Raw genomic sequence first — 27,939 nt, forward strand, 5'->3', positions numbered from 1 at the left:
CTAAAACTTAATGTGTAAATCAAATGTAATTCATGTTGACCGTACTTTTTAATGTTGTTGGTTCATTAGCGTTAGCTCTGTGTTGGTTTGCTCACCTTGTATACAGGTTGTAGATCAGGTAGGAGGCCAAGAAAGAGTGCTGGAAGATCTAAAACCCAATCACAAAAATAAACATTTTTACTATTCCTATGATATTAGCTTTGTTCCTACCAGATTAATGGGAGGCAGTACTTATAAAGTAATACTAATAAAGTAGATTACTCAAAATAAGTCAAAATAAACGAAAAAAACCTCAAAACGTTCTGAGAAAATCAGATTTTCCTCAGCAGGCTTTTTGTTCTTTTTACTTTTTCAGGGTGATGCTCTTGGCATTTAATTTGATAGTTGTAACAATATGTATGCGACTTCTCCCTATATATAAACATTTCAAATTTTTTTTACCAGCATACATTTAGTAGAAGCTGTCAAGAAATTGAAGAAGAACTGAATGGGAGATTTTTTTGTTTGTTTGTTTAGAGTAAATAAATTCATCACTTCACACCAGATGGTTCTATGGCAATGGCCTGTGAATTCACATACATATTACTTGTTAGATTCCGTTTCATATACATACACAACCATCTTATACATTCAGTTGCTCTCCCCTGTGTGTGTGATGACATGGCCAGAGAACATAACGTTTGTTCATTACCCCTGACATCCTAGAATCCGTCTTGGACATCTACCGCCTACTACCTGGCCTATACAATTTGGACCCCTTCCTTTTCAATAGACACTAACAAAAAGCAATTTTTTTTCAATACACTTCTTCCTGAAAAAAGCCGACATGCACATGACAGAGCACACGGCCCTGGTGGGGGACTTCGCCGTGAGGACTTCTCCATGAGGCTGTCAGCAGGCAGGTGGATGTTTAGAGACGCAGCAACGTGTTTCACTCTGTGCGCCTCTGGTAAACTGTTCCCATTATCACCACATGGCTGGCGCTTGCCTCATTCGGATCGAGATGCTGCAGGTGGATGCGTTCTTCTCACGCTGCTCACATTGTCCGCGCTGAGAATCGGTGATGGAAACAAAAAGCTTTTCATTGTTGGAAGGCCAAGATTGTGAAATGGTGTCCAACGTTCAAATGTGCGATGGAGTGCATGGACGTTGGTTTTAGATTGTGCAGACTTTGGAGCGGTGCACTGACATTTGGAATCAGCTCATTAAATGCAGACAGAAGAGCAGTGTGTTATGTTTGACAAAAGGGCACACAGAAGATATTAAACACACAGCAACTCCTGCTGTGATATCAGGGAGGCAAGACTTCTCCTTTTGGAATTCCTTCTTTTTGTAAAAATAGAGGTAAAGCCCTAGAAGCTGCATTCTATCTAATGGCCAGCAGGGATCACTGCTATTGAATTACACAGAAAAATTACTACTTCTCACTCTTTTTCATGAGAGAATCTTGGCTGGCGTCCTCTTTGGTGTTCTGTGCTTGAGAGGGGAGTGCGGGGGGGGCTGCATCATGGCGGATGATAGAAACAGGATAAGAAGGTCAGAAGGCTTGCTCAGCGATTGACCTCAACTCAGACTCAAGGTAAATGTAGAAAAAGAGAGCATGGGCCAAGTTCAAAATACGGCAACTTTTATTTTGTGATGTATTCGATTCTACCGTCTTCGATTCTAGGTTTATTCACACATGGACTTAGAATTACCCGCCTACGATTACCCATAATGCACGTCGATGCCAGTCCCTTCAACCTTGACCCTCATACATCCATCCCAGAACGCCCTGAAAGATCATCTGCCCTTCACATCCTGCAGTACCCTCTTCATTTCATTAACCATGGACAGCTGCTGTGGAGCGGCCCTCGCTAATGAAGTCCACCACTCTTTTTTTTCCAGAACGAATCACAATGCAGATCTGTCTGTAGGTAGTTCTGATGAGTCTTCCCAATGTTTTTGCAGGTGCTGGAGGATAAGGTCTTGGTTTATTCAAGTACAATATCTGCACCAACATGCATTAAAACATCACTAACAAAAGACGCTCTTGTGATCTTTATATTCTCCAGCAGCACAGTGTAGCGGGGAGCCTTGCTTGATTATGATGAATTCATAAGACAACTGGAGACACTGTTGCAGCAGCGGTCCATTTCTCTCCATAGATTTAGGCTGTCACTACGATGATGAACACACCTGCTCCGTCCATCTCAGGAGGAGGCGCCACTGTAAAAGCTTCTACCGTCTCCATCCCATCGAGCACAGCGAGCTCATTATCAAGCCTGTTCAGTTCGCCGACACCAAGATTATTCCTGCGGCCAATCGAGATGCACGTACACGAAAGAGCGGGGAGGGTGAGGGGGGGAAGCAATTTCACCAGCATTAGACCCAGGGACCTGTTTCTGGAGCGATAAATGACACGTGCAGTTCCTGCAGCAGAACAAAGTCACAGCTGCCGCTCTCTTTTCTAACAGACACCAAGGTGTGAAAGGGCTTGTGGAGTACACTTTAAACCATGTGACCGACACTGAAACAAAATGTCCCTACAAGTTCTACAGAGGAGGCAGATGGAAGGTGAATTCCTTGATTGATACAATGAGTTGTATCTAGATGGTTGACGGAAGCAAATCAATGTAAAAATTAGTAAAAAACCTCCATATTATTGTTAAACTCTGATAATACCCTTTGTCATGTTAATGCTGCATATTGAGGATTACCACAGAATGTACCGTAGTTTATCATTATTACCATGAACGACTGTAATACGATTGCCGCACTTCTCTAACATTTACATCATAAGTAACTATGTAGAGCAATGTCTCTTTATCCTCTACAGACGTTGGTGGCTTTAGAAGAGCCTGAATTACATCTAAATAAATCAATGATGTGTTTTGTGTTTTGTTTAGTATTAGCATTTTGAAATTAGGGGAGGTATTGCATTAAACCAGGAAAAGGGATTAAGCTGGGATATTCAGGTTATCCTTGAGGAATTTAGCTTGGACTTGGCTGCACAAAAGCAGGTTGAATTAAACCTGGCATTTAACCATGGCAATTTATTCGTTGAAGCTAGCCTGCTCCAGACCAGGCTAAGATTAATCCTGCAGTCTCATGTGTTAAATCAGCTGCCCCTCTGATCCCAAACAAACACGTTTAAGAGTTATTCCGTCCGGACGTGTCCAGATTGATTTTTATTAACTTGGATTACTTGTCACTATTGCTGTCACCAGTATTGTTTTAAACTCTACTATTGCAGTTGTTCAGATCAGTAGTCCTCAACCTTTTTTGCCTCAAGGACTGTTTTTATGTCAGAATATATTTTGTAGACCGCAAGAAGGACCGACGGGGGCGGGGTCCGTTGGTGGGCGAAACTGCGCAGTGAGGAGTGAACAATTGTATACGTGGTGAGGGCAATATATAAGTGTCATTCTGTATTTCTTCCTGCACCATGATGCCCATTTCTGAATTTGTTGGAAAAAGAAGCACTGATATCGAGACGTGCTTTCAGGAATCAGGAAACGTTTATTGCCATTATATGTTAGACATACATGAAAATTGACTTGGTGGTTGGTGCATGACGGAAGACAGTACAAGACAACGTATTGCAGTAATAAGATAAAAGTAAAATAAAAGTATAATAAAATATATGCTATGGGTGAGTACGCTAAAGCAATGGGTTAGTAAGTAAGAAGAAATAAAGACAAAATTAAAGATAAAGTGCACCAGCTAAACAGAAAGTGACAAAGTGAATGTACATGGCAGTGAGAGTCAGTCAGGGGGGGGCCCGGGCTCTGTTGATGATCGATGTCAGCCTCCTGCCGGATGGAAGGGGCACAAACAGTTCATGTCCAGGGTGAGAGGGGTCAGCTACAATCTTTTTGGCCCGCTTCAAGGTCCTGGAAGCAAACAAGTCCTGGAGAGATGGCAGATTGCAGCCAATTACCTTCTCTGCAGAGCGGATGACACGCTGCAGTCTGCCCTTGTCCTTGGCAGTGGCTGCAGCGTACCACACGGTGATGGAGGAGCAGAGGATGGACTTGATGATGGCCGCGTAGAGGTGCACCATCATCGTCTTTGGTAGGTTGAATGTCTTCAGCTGCCTCAGGAAGAACATGCTCTTCTGAGCCTTTTTGGTGATGGAGCTGATGTTCAGCTCCCACTTGAGGTACTAGGTGATGATGGAGCCCAGGAAACGGAAGGAATCCACAGTGATGACGGGGGAGTCAGACAAGGTGAGGGGGGAAGGTGGGGCTGCGTTCTTCCTGAAGTCCACGACCATCTCCACTGTCTTCAGGGTGTTGAGCTCCAGGTTGTTCTGGCTGCACCACGTCACCAGGTGGTCAGACTCCCACCTGTAGGTGGACTCGCCCCCACCAGAGATCAGTCCATTGAGGGTGGTGTCATCAGCAAACTTCAGGAGCTTGACGGACTGATGACTGGAGGTGCAGTTGTTGGTGTACAGAGCAGAGGGGAAAGAACGCAGCCTTGGGGGGAACCGGTGCTGATGGACCGAGAGGCAGAGACGTGTTTCCCCAGCTTCACGTGCTGCTTCCTGTCGGACAGGAAGTCAGTGATCCACTTGCAGGTGGAATTTCAGACGTGAGAGGGTGTTTGGGGTCAGATCGGACCAGCATGAAGCCATGCTCTCACCGTCCCACAGATGGTCTGTATGCCACTGCGCTTCTTAAATGACAAATCTGTAAATAAATGCACTATTTGGTAGGCTACTCAATGACACTTTACAGTAAAACCAGCGCATTTAGCACATAAACACAGACAGCAACTTTCCTAGTAAGTCGATATTTTGAAATCCTTCCGAATTCATTCGTGATTGTCTGCCAGGCTTTTTCTCTCTGTTTAATTACAGCTGCCGTATTCCTTTTGCATGTTGCATATTATATGCTTCACCTCCTCATATATTTCCACGATCAGTTGCTGCTCAGCGGGTAATAAATATGCTGCGCGCAACTTAATTCTCTGTTTCTGCATCAGTAAATCTGTCATCGATAACGTGGTCTACTTGAGAAAGCCGTGGACGTGCACTTATCCCAGCTATGTGCACCTGAATCGACTTAGCTCCTCCTTCTCATCCCGGCTCGGCAAACGTGCAACCAATTAAGCCGCGACAAGGTCTGGAGTCTATAATGTATATTATAAAGCATTATAGACTCCAGACCTCCCTGTGACCAAGTGTGCAGGATAAACTGTTTTCAACCCGTCTTTCAAACAATCGTTTTTCGCACATTTTGAATTAAGTTATTTTACCTTTATTTTTTCTGTTACCCGTTGCTGCGTCATTTGACCTTTTTACATTTTTCTGTTTACAGTGTAGTGTTGTCAATTAATGTTTAATGTATACACAAATCATAATCCATACATTTTACTAATTCCCAGTGAGAAAATTAAATTTTGTACACTGTTGCACTACACACCGGCTTGTAATACACACCATGCGCATATTTAATTACTAGAGTAGCGCTGGTAAAAACTGGTACAATGGTAGTGAACCTATAATGTATTTTATTCAGGTGCATCCTGTGGAACTCCTCTTTAATGGCTCTCACTGGTTTGTGTCCAGAGAACAAAAAGGTTTAAAAAACATTTCAGAGTGAGGCACACTTTTCTCACGGCTCTGCATACAGTAGCTTTACTAATATTCTCCGCATCACCAATGTTGTAAAGTAATGCTACACAAAGAATGTGCTCGGACGTGAGAGCATGTCCACGATAGGCAACGTTAGTTATATGAGGACGGGTGAGGTTATGTACATGTTTGATGGACTGTGAAGAAAAAAAATACTGTTCAAACATGTAGTTATCTGGAAATTACAATATATTTAATCAGGGCCTCAATATTCTCTCCTGATGTTTAACACCCTGCAAAGTAATAGTGCATGCCATGTTTGAGAAAACACTTTAGTCTTTAACATAACAGATTAATTTTGTTCAAAAACTGCGCTAATATACGTCTGATACCGAGTAATTGAATGAATGAGGAAATGAAAGTGCGCTGTGTAATTGGCTGGGCTGCTGTCAGAGGGAGGAGCCTGTGAAGCCTGCTCCCGACCAGGTTCACAGGCTCAGTTACCATAGTGACTGACCCTGAGGTTTAGTTACCTCCCTTTCTGAAACAGACAACCAATAGTTTCCCTTATCTCAGGGTTAACAAACTTTCCACTAAGCTCGCTTCTTGAAACGGACCCCAGTTCACCAACTCTCTTGTTATTGCGCACTGATAACTATGATCGTTATGCAGAGCTGCCCCTGATTCTCACCTTATCACATCGCATGCATTCCTTTAGCGTAGAGACGAATTCTACTGGCACGTTTCTCTGTAATCACAACAAATCCCTCTGATCTTTTTAAATACATCTCTCCCTCACAGGTGGTAGCCTGGCGTACAACTACCATCTCCATACTGCAGTGTTAATGAGTTTCCCAAGATTGTGTACACAGCCCGTTTCTATCTTTAGCCACACACGTCAGAGGCCAGAGTCCCTTATCTCTCCTGCATTATTGCGTCACATAGCTCAGCTCTAGAAGAACAAAGGACACAAACAGTTGACGATGAATAGTGATTTTTTTTTTAAATATGTTGCGGTGGGGCGGCACTGGGGCCTCACAGCAAGAAGGTCCTGGGTTCCATTACAGTTATTTTACCTTAATTTTACTTAATTGTTTGGCGGTCGCTGCTGCCAGTCATTTGACCATTATTTTTACATGATTTTAATGTAATTTAAGAAAACAGTAAAATACTGTAAAATAATTACAGTTGTGTCATTTGTCATTATTAGCATAACACTTAAATTTTCAGTTGGACTGTTAATTTAAAGATCTTTTAGATCTTTTTAAGAGTTTTGTACATCATTTCAATTGTTTTGTGATTTCCTGTTTTATTTTGAAAATTAACTTTCCTCTTGGTTCAGACAACTTGCTCCTTCCCCCTGTGCTAGTCTAACCGCCCTGCACCTGATTGTTTCCACCTGTGCCCCTGTGAGAATCTATTGTCTGAGTCTCCCTTTGTCTAGGGGTCGGTTTCAAGTAGGAGGTTCAACAAACTGAGTCAAAGCCTAAACTCAGTTCCCTCTCAGGGAACTTGAGGTCCGTAAAGACGCTGTGGGAACAACCTTGCGGGACCGCGTCATGAAGCACGTGTAAAATCTAACCAATGGCGAGCTGGTACATCATAGGCGGGAAAGCCGGACCAGGGCGCTATAAAGGGACCCGAAGGGCAGGACCATTCATCTCTGAAAGGCCAAATCGAGTGCCACGGGCAGGCCGGGAGTATGGCAGAACGTTTACGCAGCGTCTCGTTCCCTTCAGTTCCCTCTCAGGGAACTCGAGCTACGTAAAGAGGCTGTGGGAACCCTATAGCCACTCACCTAAAATCCGCCTGATTAGTATGAATGAATGAGGAAATAAAAGCGTGCTGTGTCATTGCCTGGGCTGTGTCAGAGGGAGGAGCCTGTGAAAGAAACTCAAGGTTTCTTGAAGAAAACCTTCTCCCGACCAGGTTAGGTTCACAGGCTCAGTGACCATAGCGACTGACCCTGTGGTTTAGTTACCTTTCTTTCTGAAACAGACAACCCAGAGTTTCCCTTATCTCAGGATTAACAAACCCTGCGTTTCCACTAAATCCGCTTCTTGAAACAGACCCCTGTGCCAGTTTGTCTTGTCCCAAGGGACAAGTGTCCAGTGTATGCCTGAATCCAACGCCATAGTGTTAGCACGTTTTTTGTTTGTATCCTGTTCACACTCAACCTTTGTTTGATTACTTTTTCTCAGCCTAGTGTTTATGTTCTAGATTCCTTTTTTGTTCTTAGTTAGTATAGGGTTTTTTTCCTCGACCACGAATTATTTTCATTTTAGCGGCCTTTGTATCGTCTGAGGAGTTGTGCACTTGGGTTCAGGGCCATTGTCCGGTCGTGACAGATTTAATTGGTTATTATCAAAAGAAAATCCATATTTTCCCCAAATTTGCCAAAATGACGCTTCCGCTAAATGCTTTTATACTAATGGTGTCTCATAGTGTACACTGACTGCCAACTTTTTTTTAATGGGTTTATAAGTCATAATTGAATTAGTTCTAATCATTACGTATCTTTATTTTCTAAATCTGCTGCAAGCAACAACGCTACCTATTAATTACAGATTTGTAAGTATAGGGCAAAGCAGTTTATTCTTGTTAGTAAATTATAAAGTGTGCCGTACCGTTTGTATGAATAATGGCTTCATACGTATCCAATATTCCAAAGCGATTTGTTTTCCAGCCAGGAAACTGAACTAATTCAACGTGAGATGTATGAGGCAGCCAATTAATATCTATCCAAGTATTGTCTCTATGAAAGCATCTTTATGTAAATGACCTTCTGTGGTCTTGAAGAGGCTGTTTACATTCCAACAGATTGCAGATGGAAAAATGTACTAATTGTATTTAAGGAAGATGACCAGATGTTAGATATTTCACCACGCAAGTCCATTCCACTCAAAGCGTTGATTATCATTTAAATATTTGTTAGGAACGGCATGGTCGGGTCTGTGCTGAACACTTGAAATATGCTAACAGCTATCGGATGACTGCAATAACATTTTATGCAGATATTTATGGTACTTTATTGCGACCTGTCACAACTGCTGGGTGCGGGCAGAGGCAAGACTCAAACGCCGAGTTCAAACAAAATAAACCCAAAATCCAGAAGTCCAGAATCAAAACCGCCAATGAGGAAAGCCAAGGACAAGACGACTCCAAGACAATGTTCCGACAAGGGACTGCCATGGCTTAAATACACAAGGGAGGTGCAGGTGATTGGACACAGGTGGAAACTATCAAGGACATGGCAAACAATCACAGGGGAAGACAGTACAAAGTAGGAAGTGAAGTCCCCCCCAGGGACACAAGAGACATGGAACTACAAAATATAACAGGACATGACCCCAAACCGTGATACCACCAGGTTAACATTTGTTGTTTTGAGTGAAATGTCTCAACGGCTTTAGACGGATTGTCATGAAATGTAGGCCAATTAGTAATAACTTCCCTGACTTTCATCTAGTGCCACCATGAAGTTAAAAAACATATTATTTAAACTGCTCAATGTAGTGAAGACACATTTGAAACCGTTGAATTGTCAGGGACAGTGCTGCTGGTGCAGGTCGGAGGCAGGACTCAAACGCAGGGTCTTAAAAGTTTCCAAAAGGTGCTCTTAATTCATAAAACAAAGCAGAAAGACGTGCACCAACGACGAGTTGACTTGACAATGACGCGACAGGTGACAACAGGCACACAGTGGCGTAGGGCGCAACCCCTAACTCCAATCCCCCATCAAGGGCTGGAACCCCTGATCCCACCCCCCCCTTAAGGGCCAGATTCCAGAAGGCCCCCAAGGGTGGGGGAAGGAGAGGACCAAGGGACGGGAGGGAGGGGGCACGATCAGGCGCCGTGGGACCGGAACTGGAGACGGGACAGGCAGAGACGGGGGTCCAAACCCTGACATGAATGAATGTATAAGGGGCATCATCTACAGTGGGTTTTTTTTCATTGAATGTTTCAATAAATAAATGAAAATAGTCTCAATTTATATAGGTATCACATGTGCAGACTAGCTGACTTTTTATAACACTGGTTTAGAGCCATTGTTTTATTGTAAACTTCTACTAGTGCAGTGCCAGTGGGCAACTTGTTGTGCTGCTGCTAAACATTTTCACAGCCAAGACAAGGAGAGTTTATCTGTATAACTACAACAACAAGGCCCTTTGAAGCGCTTCACGTACAAGAATTAAAGCAATCAAAACACGGAAAAAGGGAAGGCAATTTAAAACAATTAGGAGCATTGGAATGAAAACAACAGACAAGCTTAAAATGTAAGGAAACTTGCAGTGCAGTTTATGAAATAATCAGCAAAAAGCATCCTCTTTTTTTGTTTGTTCCACATCTGTGGAGCAGAAGAACTGATCTGGTGCTCCATTGGGTTCCTAAGAACAGAACAGCCAAAGTGTGGACTGGTGGGTTTATTATGCACGTTACACCGGGAAAGTCGTATCTCAGCAGTCCAGCAACATAAATATATTTTGAGTTCTTTATACAGCCAGTTTATGCCTACATGGATAAAAAATTGAAACTATTTTGTGTTATATCTACACATTATATGATAAAGAGCTTGCACTTTATTATCCACTTCCTTGGTACTACAGCAGTTAATCTGCCCTTCCATTATAGTTAGATATCTGCAATTGAAGCAATTTACCAGTTTGTATTGTACATTGAGAAATTGTCTCCTCATCGAAATGCTGCTTCATACTATTCATTGCAGTCATTTGAATTATATCTCTGAGTAACCTATATAGGTAAAAACTATTCCACCTCTGTACCAGAATCTGCTCACAATAGAAATGCTGAAAAGGTGAAATGGAAAGTGCTGTCGAGCACCAGCTGATCTCCCTGATTATTGTATTTGAGCACATTCCCTCGACACACACAAGCAATCCTCTGTAAACACCATGTTAAATGTGGAGCCAACCTGCAGGGGCTGGGCCACGAAGCTCAGTTTGTTTGGTGCTATAGCCATTTTGATCCTCAGTGTATTGACGTGGGATTTATTTATTTTTTGCACCCATAGAATTCCAAGAAGGGATAAACATTCACTTTAATTCATCTACTTTTCTGGACCACTGAGGCACACATCTAACTTGTTTTGGCTGATTACAAAAGGAAAACAGTTCCCTAACCCCCTCATCTGAACTGCCATCTTCACATCCTGTTGTAGAAAACATAACTTGGGACAGGTGTATGCATATATCAGCGGGGGGGTGTATAGGGCTACGCTGCTGAAGCCTTGAGTTGTCCAGGTTGGCCCCCGCCATCTGGGATTAGGAATAATGTCTGTTTGGCTTGTTACAACCAATAAACCAATGCCAAGAAGTAAAATAGTGACACGGTTTACGGCACTTGCAGCCACCTGTCAATCACAGTAAGCCTGCCCTAAAGCAAATTCCGCCATGTGCTCACCTTTGCTTTAAACCTCACCATGTTGTAATGAATGAACATCATGCTGTATTGAAGACTTGGAACTCGAGATTGAGACCATGAATTCATGTGTACAATGTCTACTTAGGGAATAAAATAAAAGAGAAATCCACGCAGACTTCTTTACAATACATGTTTTCATGTTTTACCATAAAAAAGGTTCCCACATTGTACTGAAAAGCACCGGACTCAGGGGAGCCTGAAACACAGGGCAACAAAAGGCACGATTTAATGATAGGCTTATTGACACTTCCTTTCTGAGACAACATCTTTTGTCTGTTTGGAATGCTGCAGGGCTCTAAATAAGACAATACCCATCCATGACCCTTCAGCTGCGCAGTAAAAATCAATCGGCAGAAACCTTTTCCCGTTGCAGTGGAAATGCATCCAAAATGAATCCAAAATTAAATTGATTTAAAGTGCTTATTATTTGTGAAGTTTCTCAACTGTGTTATCATACATTTGGGCTGTTGTGGTTTAGTGCTCCCCCTCTTCAACTTTTTATAAGGCACAATATATTTTCCCTCTTCCCAGCTGCACTGTTTTGTTGACTCTATGAGAAGAACGGGCTAATAGTCAGCTCTTCAAAGCGGTTTAAAGATTCATAAAGAGACCACCCATCTGTTCTGCTTGATGCCATCAATGGAGCAGTCAAAAGCAAAGAGAGCGCTCGTACGTTATATTTCAGAAGGAGAGTACTTTTGACATGTGCACAAAATAATTCTTGAGTACCAAAACAATAGGTAAAATCGCTAGTAATAGAAACGGTAATAATCAATGTGGGACATAGTTGATGAAAGCAAATAAGTCCTTTGCCTCCAAGGACTTATTTGCGTTTATCAATGTCCAACATTGATTATTACCGCAATATATATATATATATATATATATATATATATATATATACTCATCTAAAGGATTATTAGGAACACCATACTAATACTGTGTTTGCCTTCAGAACTGCCTTAATTCTACTTGGCATTGATTCAACAAGGTGCTGAAAGTATTCTTTAGAAATGTTGGCCTATATTGATAGGATAGCATCTTGTGGTTGATGGAGATTTGTGGGATGCACGTCCAGCGCACGAAGCTCCAAAGATGCTCTATTGGGTAGTGATCTGGTGACTGTGGGGCCATTTTAGTACAGTGAACTCATTGTCATATTCGAGAAACCAATTTGAAATGATTGGAGCTTTGTGACATGGTGCATTATCCTGCTTGAAGTAGCCATCAGAGGATGGGTACATGGTGGCCACAAAGGGATGGACATGGTCAGAAACAATGCGCAGGTAGGCCGTGGTATTTAAACGATGTCCAATTGGCACTAAGGGGCCTAAAGTGTGCCAAGTAAACATCCCCCACACCATTACACCACCACCACCAGCCTGCACAGTGGTAACAAGGCATGATGGATCCATGTTCTCATTCTGTTTACGCCAATTTCTGACTCTACCATCTGAATGTCTCAACAGAAATCGAGACTCATCAGACCAAGCAACATTTTTCCAGTCTTCAAATGTCCAAATTTGTAGCCTCTTTCTCCTATTTATAGTAGAGATGAGTGGTTCCCGGTGGGGTCTTCTGCTGTTGTAGCCCATCCGCCTCAAGGTTTTGCGTGTTCTGGCTTCACAAATGCTTTGCTGCATACCTTGGTTGTAACGAGTGGTTATTTCAGTCAAAGTTGCTCTTCTATCAGCTTGAATAAGTCGGCCCATTCTCCTCTGACCTCTAGCTTCAACAAGGCATTTTCGTCCACAGGACTGCCGCATACTGGATGTTTTTCCCTTTTCACACCATTCTTTGTAAACCCTAGAAATGGTTGTGCGTAAAAATCCCAGTAACAGAGCAGATTGTGAAATACTCAGACCGGCCCGTCTGGCACCAACAACCATGCCACACTCAAAATTACTTAAATTCAGTTTGGAGTTCAGGAGATCTTGTCTTGACCAGGACCACACCCCGAAATGCATTGAAGCAACTGCCATGTGATTGGTTGATTAGATAATTGCATTAATGAGAAATTGAACAGGTGTTACTTATAACAGTATATATATATATGAAATAAATAATGACAACAGCATCGTTCAAAAAAGTCAGTATTTGCTTTGCTTCCACTACTCTGGCAGTGGCTGGTTCTTCCAGCTTCTCCTTGCAGAAACCTATTCCTCCTTGTTCTCATACACATCTGCACTGGACTTTTAAACTAACCCCTCAAACACAACCACAAATCACATGGGCCCGGTTCAGCTTGCTTATAAGACAGGCTGGCAATAGAAAGCAAATCCACACTAAATCCCACTGCGTTGGAAGGCCGATCTTGGCTTTCAGCAGGTACGGTCAAGTACCACGACAGTCATTTCATTGGGCCATCCCAGATTTACTGTCAGAATCATTGCATTGCTTATAGGTAGCATTAACAACTCAGTACCAAGTTATATCGAGACTTCCCATAACTTGGCAGATATTCACTCGCCACAACCGAAGATGCTGCCGGCAAATTTCTGCGTGGGATGGTTGAACTCAAATGCATTTGGTTTGTGCTTTAAGCCACCACCATAAAGACGAGTAAAGCTGCGCAGTCGAAGAGTGCACCGTCACGTTTAAACCACAACTGTTTTTTTTTAGCTTTTGGTCCGGGTCCGGATGGGACGGCTTCTGGGTCCGGATCCGGACCGCGGTGTACTAACAAGGCGCAGTCGCCCGCATCAGGAGAATACGACCCCTTCTCACTCAGAAGGCGGCGCAGGTACTGGCTCTTGTCATCCCCCGCCTCGACTGTTGATTGTAACTCTCCAATGTCATTGGAAACCCTCAGAAGAGTAGTTTCACAAACTGGAATTTGTCATATATATTGTGTCTCTCCAGTGCAGCAGTGAGTGTACCAGAGTGGGCAACATAATTTCACACAATCTTTTAAATAAAGCTATATGCAAGAATAATATTAAGAGGTTCTCACCTGCTTGACATCATATGCCAGAAGAATGTAGTTCAGATCTTGAGAAATGGAAAACTTTGACGCCTTAAAAGTTGACTGTGGGAAGAATAAGAGATGGATAAGATGTCTCTGTTCATTTAAAACTTACGAGAACACACAAAATGATCACTGTCATTATAACCCAAATATCCCTCTCCCAAACCAAGACAAGTGGGACAAGGCTAAACAGAACGTTGAGTTGACCTGAGCAGGGACCATTCCTGCTGTGGGAAAAGCAGGTTGCCATTATTACAATCTCAATGTTCAGAAAATAGAAAAGCAGAACAACTCAAATCTTTATACAGCTTTAAAATGTTCTTTTCTTAAATACTGGTGTGTTATTGTTGATGTTGTTTTTTACTTCCTACAACTTTATGACTCTCGGTAGGAGTGAATCAAACCTTTAATATGAACTGTAAATATGTTTCTCCTTTTAAGAAACAAAGGTCGCACTTACAAATGTTGTGTTCTTCAGCAGCAGCTCCGTGTCGTTGCGGCGCGTGCTGAGTTTCAGAATGTCTCCATCCCAGCTCCGAAAGATGATCTCCTCCTCTGAAGGAAAATCACATCAACAGATGACATGTCATTGTCTTTTATATTTAATATCTTTAAAGGGATTTGGGTATTTAAATCAGCACTCTTTTGACAGATTGGCCCTTAATAGAGAAACAATTGATCTCTGTCTGACAAAATAAAGGGGTTTGCGTATTTAAATAATTTTAATTCGCTTTTGATAAAAGCGTCAGCTAAATGACATGTAATGTAAAATATCATAATTTTATTTACAGCATTGTGTCCACAAGTTCAAAATGTCCCAAATAATTCCTCAACATGCAACACAAATATCGGGCAATGGAATCTGATAGAGCAGAGTAGGAGACCACAGTGAAGACAATAATGAAGACTCATTTCAGAGGATCTGTCACCAACAACGGCTCACAGAAATTACACTTCAACTCCAACGGTTGAAACGATAGCAGAAGTGCCTGGAATAACTCGAGTGTAATCCCTAAAACCAAAACAACAGTCTGGGGAAGCCGGAATTCCATTAGCACATCTGACAGGTTGAAATCCTTCCAGGGTCCCCAGCTCATGTAAATGTCAATGAATAAGCTCCAGGGCACCAATCGCAGACAAGAGGGCTACAGACTAGCAAACACTCAAAACACATGAGAATATAATGACAGCGAAATGAACAAGATAAGACAGATGGATTGCTGGTTTTCAACAAGGAGGGGGATCTTTTTTTAGAAACTCTATCCGCAGTGAAACAAACCACAGGCCTCTTTGCATGTTGTATGTATATGCAGTGCATGCATCAAATCAATGCTGGAATAAAACATCTCACAGCAAGTGTAATAGATGGGGGATACTGTCCTCCTGATATGTCAACAGTTCCATCTCTAAAACCTCCGAGGATAAAGGTGACATGCAACCTAAGCTAAGTGGCCCAGCCATCAAAAGAACCGCCCTTTTTTGTAAGAATTATGCAGCAGGTGGTATGAAGGAAATAGGCGTTTTGACCATCCAGGTTTTGTGGCAATCATCTATTATTCCAGCATGGATGCTCCTCTCTAAGTTTCTATAATTCTTGTAACTGATTGGGCCAGTTATCTGTTACATCACTACGTTGGAAAAAAAAATTGTTTCAAAGGCCGACCACTGTGGGGTTTGAAGGGCAGAAATCTCTCAGAACCTGGCTGAGTACGGCGGAGTCATGGAAACGAGCCCTGTCAACATACTGCAGACAGGATTACTTAATCGTACCATCGTGATCCAAACAGACAGTAAGAGTGAGAGACTCAAATTGCGGCCGAGCTCTTGGCTGAGTGCCAAATGTCTGTGGAACATTGCGAGGCTCCTGGAAACAGGCTCTCATTGTAATTAGCAGTTTTCTTATTGAAATGATTGACATTACAATTTATGTTAAGTAATAAATTGCCTTGCATTTGCTGTTTGTGGTTCATTCTTTCAGTTATGCTAGAAAATGCATTATCTGGTGTTTGTTGCAAATACTGAAGAAATGTCATGAAATCCATCTGAACAAATGTTATGGAGCCAGTGGCCTTGTTGTGAGTGTCTCTAGTTTTCACATGATGCCAAATGCCTCTTACACTGTTGATAGCTCATTTGCAAAAGCTGTACTTTATGAGAATTTGGGGCAATTCACGTGGTTTATTATTGGGCTATTGCAGATGTGCATTATGGTTATCCTTTATGCTGGTTTCATATTTAATCCATCATTCTACTATAGTCACCTTTAACGGTCCTCTTCAACACATTTCTGAAATAGGGAATGTTAAGGTTGCTCAATACTAAATGTATGTCAATAAGCAGTGACTCCACAAAGATTTCAACCAGGCAAAGGCTAGGCAGCAGAGCTGTGTGGGAGCCTACGTTTCAACCCGGTCGCATTGTACGCTTCTACAAACCACAGGATTGAATTCAATGTGTGAAACAAAAACGACTTTCACCGTAGGCTCAAATCATTCCTGCCAAAATCGACAATGTCCGTGGTTAAATGAAAATGTTGGTTTGGTTAGGTTATGACAACAACTTTAGAAAAAAGGTCAAATAATAACGTTGATAAAGTGATAAAGCACGCACACAGGTGCCCTGGGGGGAATTCCACATTCAACTAAAACAACCTTAAATCCAACGTATTTGGGGTTTGCAGAAATGTACAAAGCCACCATTTACTCATGACAACTGAGCACCATCTATCCAGATACTCCATATTATTATTCGGTCTGATGATTGCATGCAATATAAACGGTTTAATACATTCCAATTTCTGATCGTAAAGTTCAATCTAGGAACTAATTACTGTGTTATGGATCACTCATTCTTCAGCTCTACGGAGCATCTCAGCTTCTTTTAGCTCATCATATTGGTTTTCCTCCTCAGGAACTCTCATCAAACAAATGAATAAACATTGAGTTGATTTCAACAGATGATTCCAGCCACAGCAGGGAGCTTTTTTTACAGCCGCTGGAGACGCCTTAACATTGGGCTTAAATTCACTGCCAAGGACTGACAACCACGAGCACAGCGATTACTCTAATGAGAGAATCAAACCTCCAACCAGGTAGGGACCGTAGTCTTTGTTGTGCCTAATGTATCACTGAGAGATGTACCAAATGGGACACTTCTAATGAGTCTCATGGAGGAGCATTCTTGTGAGAAACACAAACAACCAACTCCCACAACGTCTCTGTTTTGTTTCCAGTCGTTGACTGACGCAGCATGGAAACACAGCGGTAATAACACAGTTATGATATTGTGTTAGAGTCAAAATCAGTTCAGTTTGTCAAGGTAAATATTTTATCAGTGTGACAGATGTCAACTAGCTGGTTGTATAATTTATGTCTGGGTCTGGCTACATATTGTATGTACATGGTGATGGTTATAATATTAAGAAGGTGTTTGATGCTAACATGCTAATGACGCTAGCATGCAGTCTAGGCTAATGCTTATCTAGTGTTGGGAGCAGTGTGCTGCCGTAAAGGAGACCGGCAATTAGGGGTCAGGTGTCTTGCTCAGGGACAGTTTGACATTGGACAAGTAGCGAGCAGGGTTGGAACCATCAACACCCTCTCTTCTCTACTTCATGTGCCATGCTTACCCCACACTAACAAGTTTTATTCTCCAGTTGCTAAATATAAAAAGAGGAAGATTACGAGTTGGTATGTTCATTATAAACTTATATATACTTGCCTAATGACTTCATAAACCGCAACCACTATATTTGCCAGACCCTAACAAAAATATTATTGTAAAATAAGCTACACATGACAACTTTTTATCCAACTTACCACTGATCCACTTTGCTTCAGGATCATGTATTTGAAAGTTTCTTTGAAAGAGGTCATCCAGTGTCAACTGGGAACCATAAGGTTTACCACCGTCAGCTACAGAAGGAAAAAAAAACATCTTTGCGTTACTGGTAGTCATTAGTTAAAAATCTCACAACAACAAAATAAAATTAATCTGATTGGATTTTATATTTTCATAGAAACAACACAGAGAAAACTGTCACTGGATACTAATTCTAGGATGGTAAAGGATAAATTATGGTCAAATTCATTCTGCATTCATTTTTCATAAAATGTGACTGTCATTGGATGTGTAGAGTCTCACCCCTTGACAGCAGAACGATGGACAGACCAATGAGAGACAGCACTGAAAAAATAACCAGCAGGGAGATGCCGATGCCCTTCCAGTTTCTGTCTCCTCCGATGGGTCCTACGGGTCCAATGTCCTACACAGCAAGAGAGACTGTGAGAGTTGTGTAAATCCATCATGTAAATAATGCCAAAATAATAACACAAAAGACAAAGATCCTTCCAATAACCCCCTGCACCTTGCTGAATTGCCCTTCGTCAAGACACATTTTGCCAATCTGTGGGTGAGTGAAAAGCGCAGTCGTCCTTCAATCAGAGGGTTGGCGGTTTGATCCCAGGCACGGCTAAATGTCAATGTGTCCTTGGGAAAGACACTTAACCCCAGCATTGCTCCTCTAGCTGTGACTACAGTGTGTGAATGTTAGTTACTGATGGCCAGGTGCCCCTGTCTACGGTAGGTCCTGTCATTAGTGTATGAATGGGTGAATGGTTGAATGGTTAAAGTGCTTTGAGTGGTCAGAAGACTAGAAAAGCGCTGTACATTTACCATATCAGAGTCTAGGTATTTGGTCTCCTTGTGGAGATTTTTGCCGTTTTCAAATTTGCATTAGATTGTGGCAAATGTTTGTTTTCTATTTACCAATCTGTGGAGTGGTTGACTGAGTTTGTGCATGAATCCATGGGACACATCACTGAGAAACCAGTCATGTTGGCAAGTTCTAGTTTAGAAAGGGTTAAAAAATCAGACACTGAATAAAAGGACACACTATATACCCAAGGGCATACACAGTGTTGTGGGAAGTGCCATAACATTCAAGTTGACTCATGAGACAACAGAAGTTAATACTTTAAGGTTTGAACTTTTTCCTTGCGTCAGCTTTTTGTTAAAATCATTTTATGTTAACGTGTCAGTTTTGACCCATGTCTTAAATCAGCCTCTGGGCCTTTTTTTGTCAATTCACTGTGCAAGTCACCAACTCGACACTAAATTGACCTCACATGGTCGTCTTTTTTTGATTTTGTGCAGGTGTACTGGATAACAAGGCCAAATGACAATTCCCTATAGCTCACGTGATTGGGAGAACAGCTCACTGTCATTGAGTTTTAGTGACCGTTTTGTAACTGTGTAAAAGGTCATAATTTTTAACAGAGCATTTTACAATTTGCTGAAAAACAAGTTTCTTTCAGTTTGTTGAAAAATAAAACAAAAACTCAAAGTTGTCAAAAAGCCTTGATGCAATAAACAAATGTATGTGGTTTCTTTCACGCATTTAAAACCTAAAACGGGTCGGTGCCGACCCAACAGGAAGGTTAGAGTGATTTCTTTCTATTTTTCTTTTCCTCGTAAACCTCCCTTTTTCTAAATAATTGAGCCGGTGGTTTAAATACTAATAGGTCTTCATGTTCATCATACCAATCATTAGGATGATGTTGAGCATGATGAGGAAGTAAGCTGCAGGGACAATGTTATGTGAAATTAAGCATAAAGCACCTTCAAGATTCTCTGTCCGGTTTGAGACGCTGTGAACTCGGTTGTTGGGTTGGTTATTAAAAATTAGCAGTTGCAAAAACCTCGGGGATGAATACACACATACTTAAATTTCAATAAAAAGTTCCAATCCAGGATAGCAAGAGGAAAACAGGCTTGGCTACAGAATCATCAGAATGTTTCAAGAATTAGAGCTGAGTGGACTAGGGATAGTGCACGGCTGCAGAGTGCTGTGCGTGAACAAGCTATTTATAGTGCGCATGAATTTAAAGACAAGTCTCAGAGGCATCAATAGACTTTCATGGGGAATTGATATGTTGACACTGATGTTCCCCATTGTTTTGTTGACTATGGAATTGGAGCTTTTCTCATCTTGGTGTTTGATTGTTTTCGCGTTGCGTTACTCGCGGGACCATTCGTGGTTGTTCGCTGCATTCGCTTTATTCCCGCTCAATGCGCTCGGGACGGGTGGCTTATGTCCATGGAATTTTTGCAATCAACCATGCAAGAAATACCCAGGATTTCTGCTTGCTACTTGTTTTTGAAAGTCTCACATATCCCGGGAAAGCAAACACAATCCTTCCTGGATTTAGGCAAATCATCTCATTTGCACTGCCCCATTTGTGTTATTAGTACAGCACGGAGGTGAATCTGTGTTTACCTACGTTTATTCACATCCCACTCCCAGACCGGAACACGTCAATCACAAGGTAGCCCTGCCCTGAAGTGCTTTATTCTTTATTTGACTATTTGATTACAAAGTTTACTGAGGGAATGAATCAAAGAGATTTCTCAAGCCGAGGTTGCCAACCATCGGGCCTGTTATGGTCTACAGGCCATTGGGTACCCGGGATTCAGAGAAAAGGAAACCCATTTTATTTGACTTTTTTTTTTTTTTAAAGAAAGAAAGACACATTTTGAAAAATTAGCATATTCTCTTTCAATTAAATGCGCTTATCTCTCTTGATACATTACCCAAGCGTTGGCACGCCGCTCTGCAACTACCCCCCATGTGGGCTGGTTATTTCGTAGTGTTTATGTGGAACCTGTTCAAGACCGGTCAGCGAATTATTTTGTAACATGAAACCGGTCCGCGAAAAAAAGTGTTGGGCACCTCTGTTCTATAGGCCCCTGGTGGCCGTTTCAAAGAGTGCAAGTATTCACTTTTCCAAACTAAGGTCTAGCCCTCGTCACCTCAAACCAGCTCCAGAGTGCTGGATACCAAATCTCCAAAAAATATCTACATCACCACTTGAGGGAGGCTGACATTGAAATTATCTATTTTTCCAACATCAAGAGGATCACCAAATTGGTTAGACAGATGAAAACAATACTATATGGAAAACACCACACAGAGGTAAATGTTCCTACGATTTTTCCATGAAATTCAGTAAACCTGGTTGTTGAGGAGTTCGTTTCGCGTCAAACTACTTTGCGGTTATGAGCCCGGGGAAGGCGTGATTGACACGCTATATGCTATGCTCACTTGTTTGCCCTGTGCTGAATAAAACGCGTGTAGACTGACATTGTCTATGTAATCCACGATGGTCCATTTATTTTCAATAAAGCACATTATCGATAGCCTTAACAATACAAAGCGCCGCACGCAAGCGGTCAGAAACCCTTTGCCCTTCTGGGTCAAACGTCCTCCCAACCGCACTGTATTTGCCCTCTTTATAGTTGAGGCAAAGTTGCAAAGTGCGCCACCCAGTGTTAAACAAAGAAGAAATAAGGAACCTGAAAACAAACCAGCATTTGGCTCTTACACTGGTAGTTGGACCCAACCCTTAGGCTTGTGGAGTTGCTGCCATTCTCATGCAGAATTGATAAAAGCTTTCTGTGTGAACGGACACAACACTTCCCTAAAGACCAGGGCCATTTCTGGACAGATCTCAAGCTCTTTATCTTACTGACCTTCAAATTATCCAGCTTTATTTAATTTGCAGTGTCAGAGCAGCGTTGTAAATACATCCATCTCGCTGGAATAACCCCCAAGCTACCAAAAACATATCTGTATTCATGGATATATTTGCTTTTCAAGTCTTTTCATTGTGGGGATGATTTAAAGATAAGTATCCTTGAGCCTGGCCAAATCTACATCCCCCTTCAACTTTACACCTAGTCCTTGTAGCTTCTCCATAATAACATGCTGGATTGCTATCAACAGGAAAACCCAACCTCCAGTACAAATTTAAAATCATGTTGTTCAACAAGGAGCAATCCTTATTACAAGTCAGGGAACATCATGGCCTCATTTCTCCACCCGATCATTATTCATAGACCTCCAAAGATGAAAACCGAGCTGATTGGCACAACATGGCTGATCGAAAATGTGCCAAAATAAAATTTAAAAAACTCTCACCTCTCTCACCTTTGAACACTTTTTTTAAGAATAAGTAAGAATACAGCTTCAACAAAAACAGATAGCATCAACCATCTCGCCGGTTCACCTGTCAAGAGAGGCAAAGCTTTTCCCTCTACAACTTCCAAGAAACTGAAGAGCACATGCCATTTCTCACTCTCTTTGTGATGGCAAAATGGGATTTTACTTTTAGTGAAGTGTTCTCTACTATCTGTAGCACTGCGCCAGCTGCTGTTTTGAAGAGCTGCAAAAAGCAAACTTCACAGTAAACAGGCCCTAAAGTGCACAGTGCTATACAACTGTTATAATCTCAGTCATTATCTATGTCTGAAAAGAAGCCTCCTGCCAAAAATGGTGTGAACCTTTTTTTAAGACCGAATCGGAAGCAGGACTGCTGGCACAATTCAGAGCATGAAATTCACAAAAAAGGAAAATATTGAGATTAAAAAGGAAAACTAAGTGAAACATAAAAAAGCTGAGTGAATTTCCAGAAGTATGCTGCTACTCTAGCAGTACTCTACATAGTAACAAAATCATGTGTATTTTGCGACATGAAATACATTCCTAACAACACACACACACGTCAATTCTTTGCTTCTTGGCAATAAATCTCCTACCGTTCGAAAGCCTCCTTGTTTCCCTTTTGGGAAATGCTGCCACATTTGTAAGGAACATGCATTTGTGGGATGACCAGCGAAGTTGAGTAAGTGGGTTATGCCCATCAAAAATGTGCCAAATCGTCTCTGCCAATGACAAACATCTTATTCTACCAATGACTCTGATGAAAATGATGAGTTGATGAATCAAAGACTGCAAAGACTGGGCGCAGACGGAGAGGCCCGTTACAGCAGCATGAATCCACCGAAGGGAGAGAAAATAATTTCTAAAAGAGACGATGGCAGCAATATGATAGGCTAACTATGACATTGTTTTGTTGTGCTTACTGGGTAATGGGGACCAGCTGATGTAAACAGCTGACATCATGTTGAGATTCTGAAAGTGATAGCATGCGTGAGTAGTGACCTGAACTGAAGCTTCATTTCTAATGAACAGGGATTTTATCTATCCTGTATATGCAGACCAAAACTGTGGTTGTACCAGATTGTAAACATATTTATTCATCCTGTAAGGTTGGTCGTTTTAACACAGGCAGTCTATGAGGATCAATTTTGTTTTTGTTGATCAGCTGAAGTTAGCATTTTACCGGTGGTTTCCTTTCTGAATAGATGGCAGCTTTTTAAAAAGAACAAGCTTTCCAGATTGCAAGGATGAACGTAGCAGGAGTCATATAGAGAATTATGGTTAAATACAATAAAGTCATATATGTATAATTATATCTTTACCTAATTGGCATTGATCACAAGCGAATTAATAAATAGTAAGTCAGAATGAGACATGACTGCACTTCCTAAAAGGGGTCACGCAAAAATCCTTGGTAGTCAGGCAAACCGGGTCGAACCAGGCGGATCAGGAACGAGATCAAGGTACGCTGGTGAACTTGGCAAAACACGCAAGACAATCTGGTAGAGTGTGGGGACCTAACAAGTGATGGACTAATGAGGGAATGGGCTGCAGGTGGGAAGGGCATGGGGACCAGGTGGAGAGAATGAGAGATGATCTTGTGTTGATGACAGGATTAAAAAACCCTGAAAATCAGTCACAAAGCAGAGAAAATTCTATAGAATTACAAAAGCTTGAAAAAGCCTTGAAATATTGTTGGGATTAAAAGCCAGTAGATGAAATTAAACCTCCCTCTGACTTCTTTTCGGTTTCAACATAAGTTGCTGGTCTCTTCACAATTTTTTTTTGCTATTTAATATGATCAATAAAGACTGTGCTTGTAAAGCACTTTCCACTCATAGAGCTTTTACACTACATGCTTCCATTCACCTATTCAAACACTGATAGAAGAAGCTAGCATGCACTCTGCCAACTGTCCTTCAGTTACTATCATTCACACAACATAGTCAAAGCTACAGAAATGTCAGAGTTAAGTGTCTTTCTCAAGGAAACATCAACATGAGGGTTAGTGGATCCTCTGACAGAGGGGTAACCTTGATCTCCACTCACCCACAGTTGCCCGTATCGCATGCCCAACCCAATCAGAACCGGAGTATTCTGACCAGTTCTCAGACCCGTATCGTCTGTGAGGACAAGACTGTTCCTCAAAGTCATTTTTAAATATTTAAATCGTATTTTAATGAGGTGTTTTCAAGCGGACGAGCACAGCAAAAAGGCAGGAAAGAGGGAGAGAGGCGCAGCATCAGAATGATCGCTGAAAAGACTTAATGTGTCACAGAATCTTTTTTTAAATTTGGAATTACTTTTTGCCAGCTTGAATTTTATCATTTGAAGTAAATTTACTTAAATATGATCAAAAGCGTGAGCTAAAAGACATGTAATGTAATGTAATAAAACTGTGGAAAAGTGAAATCTAATTACTTTATAAATAATATAAATATAATTATATATATATATATATACAGACATCAGATGTAAAAGAACTGGATGGAGTTGGGAATATAAAATACAGACAGAAATTTTACATCCTAAGAAGATAAGCTTAACACTCTTTAAAGTCCATACAATATGAGATATTATCTCTGATTTACTACTCATTCATGTGGTTAATTGAGGCCAATCTAACGTAACCTGGCAAATGTGATCTGGTACCAACTTGGCCTGATTTCCAGCCTCAAGTATGTGCTCATTTATCAACTATGCCAAGCTAAAAAACTGAGGGGCGTCCAGCAATTTAACTTTTTAGCGAGCTGTTTGACGTACGGGAACATTGTAAAATTGACAGTGAAATAATCGAATAAACACCCAAAGGCTGAATATGAGAGATAATATATCACCTTGGTTTGAGTATTGAACGGGGACCACTTGACATTTATGTTGCATGAAAGCAGGGAGGATTGCTATGCCTCAGCCGATATTCGGGCCACTGAATATTGAGAGGAAGCGGGCGTGGGAGATGTCACTTGGTTGAGTTAAAAGGATTGCAGGGTGAATGCTGTAATCTTTACAAACAGACCAAATGAGATAAAGCAGCAACGAATTCATCACACGTCTTAGACGGAAACGCGGTGATCATATGGATACAGGTAGAACGCCTTCATGGTGAATCATTAGTTATTATTAAGTTATTAGTGAATGAATACACTATGATGTGCTGTGGGATTTGTCTAGTAAGACTGTTGGTCTGCCTTTTTGTCTCTTAACGAAGCCTTCCCCGCACATTTCTATCATTATTCCACAGGTCGACTAATTGCTACCTGCTGGTCCATCATATTAAGCAGTATTGCTTGTGTACTCAAACCTTAGATAGATTTACACCTAAACGCTGGAGGCCAATTTTTGTGTACTTGAGTACTTTCAAACAGAACAGAAATGCTACGTAGAGAAAAAGCAACAATTTTTCTGTGAGATCTGTCAGATGTTTAGCAGTTTGTTTGCAATAGACGTCAAGCAAATTAACGTTTATACGGTGCAGCAATTCTCCAAGTTCAGGATCAGCTTTATTATTCCTCTTAACCTCGACAAAGAAAGCACAGAACAAATCTACTGCTTCCAATCATGGCTTTCAAAAAAAATAGCACTGTTTATCTTTATCAGAGAGTGTAAATTACTAAAAATGTGCAAGCTCCTGTACGTTCAGAACCTGTTGGTTAGCCAACAAAGTACATGTTAGGTTTCTTTTTGCTTCTATAAGTTGCATATCAAAAGTAAGGGAAAACTAACTCAACTTTTACATTTAAACTGGGCACAAACTGCGGCCTTGTGTTTTGTATTTGTTTGCCCAATACATCCACCCTGACCTCCATCATAGGTGGACTTTGATGGTCTCTGTACTACATCGGCTGACTTTTGCTTTCTATGTTATTCACATATGATATAAATTCTCTAACAGCCTAAAACCTAGAGAGCCAGGCTATCAGATGAATGATAAGCAGACTATACGGTAAGACTTGAATGTCTATAGTTATATACAGGGGAAATGAAAACGCATTATAAAGTGTTGACACTCGGCCACTATGCTACAATTATTTACAGTTTTTTTCAATTGCTAACAAGCACTGTTCAAAACCACATTTTCAAAACTCTTCACACATTAGGCATACAGTGTATACAGACCAAGCTGTGAATAATTTTTCATTGTTTTCAGACAAAATGCATTCAATCATCACATTTTTCAAATCCACAAACACTTGTCATTCATATTCCACCAACTGCAAAAAACTGTACATTTGCAGGATATTTTTCATATGCTAACACAGTGCTTTATTTACATTTAAATTGGAAAGATGACCAATTTCAAATCTTTCTGTAGTAATTCTTTTGAAATATAGAAAATCTTAGCTTGGATTGATAATTCTTTGTTTTTCTGCTGATTGTAATTTCAGCTCAAAGCCGACGCAGGTGTCCTGCTTTAGTCTCATCACCATATTTGAGTAGGAGGTGATAGCTTGGAACTGGTTCTGTTTGTCAGGTCGTTGGGGAAAGAGGGGTGATATGAGGGAGAGTGTGTGGAGGACGAGGGAGAGGAAGACAGAGAGTGGTGATATCTGATGAAATACAGTAAATGTAGTGAACCAAGGTCTCATTTTGAGAGAGGCCGGTCTGTGGCTGCAGCCAAATCTGCACCGCTCAGTTACGTCAATAGTACACATATTCGAGCAAAACAAGTGAGATGATACATATTACAGCACATATTACAGTACAATAATTATTGTGTTTTAAGATCCAAAGATTGCCTCACAGAGGAGGAAGGGGCAGAAGCTTTTCAGATGTGCAGGAAAACAATTTATTTCTGATTCATTCTTGTTACATGCTTTTGCTTTAGTACATTCAATTAATAAAAAATCTGTTATTCCATAATGAAGTAATGAGAATTCATTTAAACTTTCAATAAAAGATGTAATGCTGCCTGTTGCGAGTGTTTTCTAGGTCAGTGTGTTATGAGTGACATGCATGTTTTCTGAATGAGAATCGGTTGCCAGTGATCGGTGGAACGAGTTTATTTTGAGACCTCTATGAATGGTCTTGTTTGTAGGTTAGATTAACTCTTTGGCCAAAATCAATCTTGTTCAGGGCTGGACTGGGACAAAAAAAGGGCCCTGGCATTTTTGCTCAGACCGGCCCCCCACAATCGGTCGGACACAACCACCAACCAGTACACTATCCTAGCTTTCCCTGTAGATATGCATATCTACTGTTCCGTTCCCAAAAACCCATACAAGGTTGAGAACTACTGTAAGTGCCATGGACAGTAATGTCGGTAATCAGACAGTTGATGGACCCCATTGACTTCCATAGTAGAAAAAAAAATACTATGGAAGTCAATGGGGTGCATCAACTGTCTGATTACCGACATTCTTCAAAATATATATGTTTGTTTATCAGAATAAAGAAATTCATACAGGTTTGAAACAACTTGGGGGTGAGTAAATGATGACACAATTTTCATTTCCCCCTCTTTAATATGACACCAAACAACATTTACCTCTAATTGTTGAGACACATCCCATAAAAAACCTATACAAACAAATTACTCACACAAAACGTCCTGATAATATGTATATACAATTTAGAGTATTCATTTGCCGTAATATTGCATATTGATGATATTGGAAATTCAGATGAAACATTATAAAATATCTAGTTAGTTGAATATACAGCTTTCAAAATGCAAAGCGGGTTTTTAACCCCCATATAACATACGTTAGCTACCTCTTCTAACGTGTAACTCGTTGGTGAGTAATAATTAAAATAATCAAATGACATCATTTAAGTTTTTTTCTAGAGAAGAAGGGCCGTCGACAACCGTTGAGTTTTAAATGGTTACATTAGAATATCCGAAGTTGCAATTGAATAAGTGAACTCTCAACTCTGCTAGCTACAATAACAGTGCTAAATAGCTTATGCTGTGTTATTTGACTTTAGCTAACTGAGTGGCCATTACAGTAACTTTTAAGTGACAATTTG

General features: G+C 41.0%; 1 protein-coding gene across 1 annotated transcript in view; it reads right to left on the minus strand.

Moving 5' to 3' along the window:
- The window catches only part of LOC119228321 (inactive dipeptidyl peptidase 10-like), a 94,542-nt gene that overhangs the window by 24,747 nt on the left and 41,856 nt on the right, over positions 1–27,939 (minus strand). Inside the window, exons 2-6 of the mRNA XM_037487686.2 lie at positions 18,117–18,237; positions 17,792–17,887; positions 14,434–14,528; positions 13,959–14,033; positions 96–148 (exon numbers count right to left, since the gene is read on the minus strand). Coding sequence (XP_037343583.2) covers positions 96–148; positions 13,959–14,033; positions 14,434–14,528; positions 17,792–17,887; positions 18,117–18,237 — 440 coding nt within the window. The remainder of the gene's footprint in view (positions 1–95; positions 149–13,958; positions 14,034–14,433; positions 14,529–17,791; positions 17,888–18,116; positions 18,238–27,939) is intronic.

The sequence above is a fragment of the Pungitius pungitius genome, chromosome 10, assembly GCF_949316345.1.
Source record: "Pungitius pungitius chromosome 10, fPunPun2.1, whole genome shotgun sequence".
NCBI classification, from domain to species: Eukaryota; Metazoa; Chordata; class Actinopteri; order Perciformes; family Gasterosteidae; genus Pungitius; species Pungitius pungitius.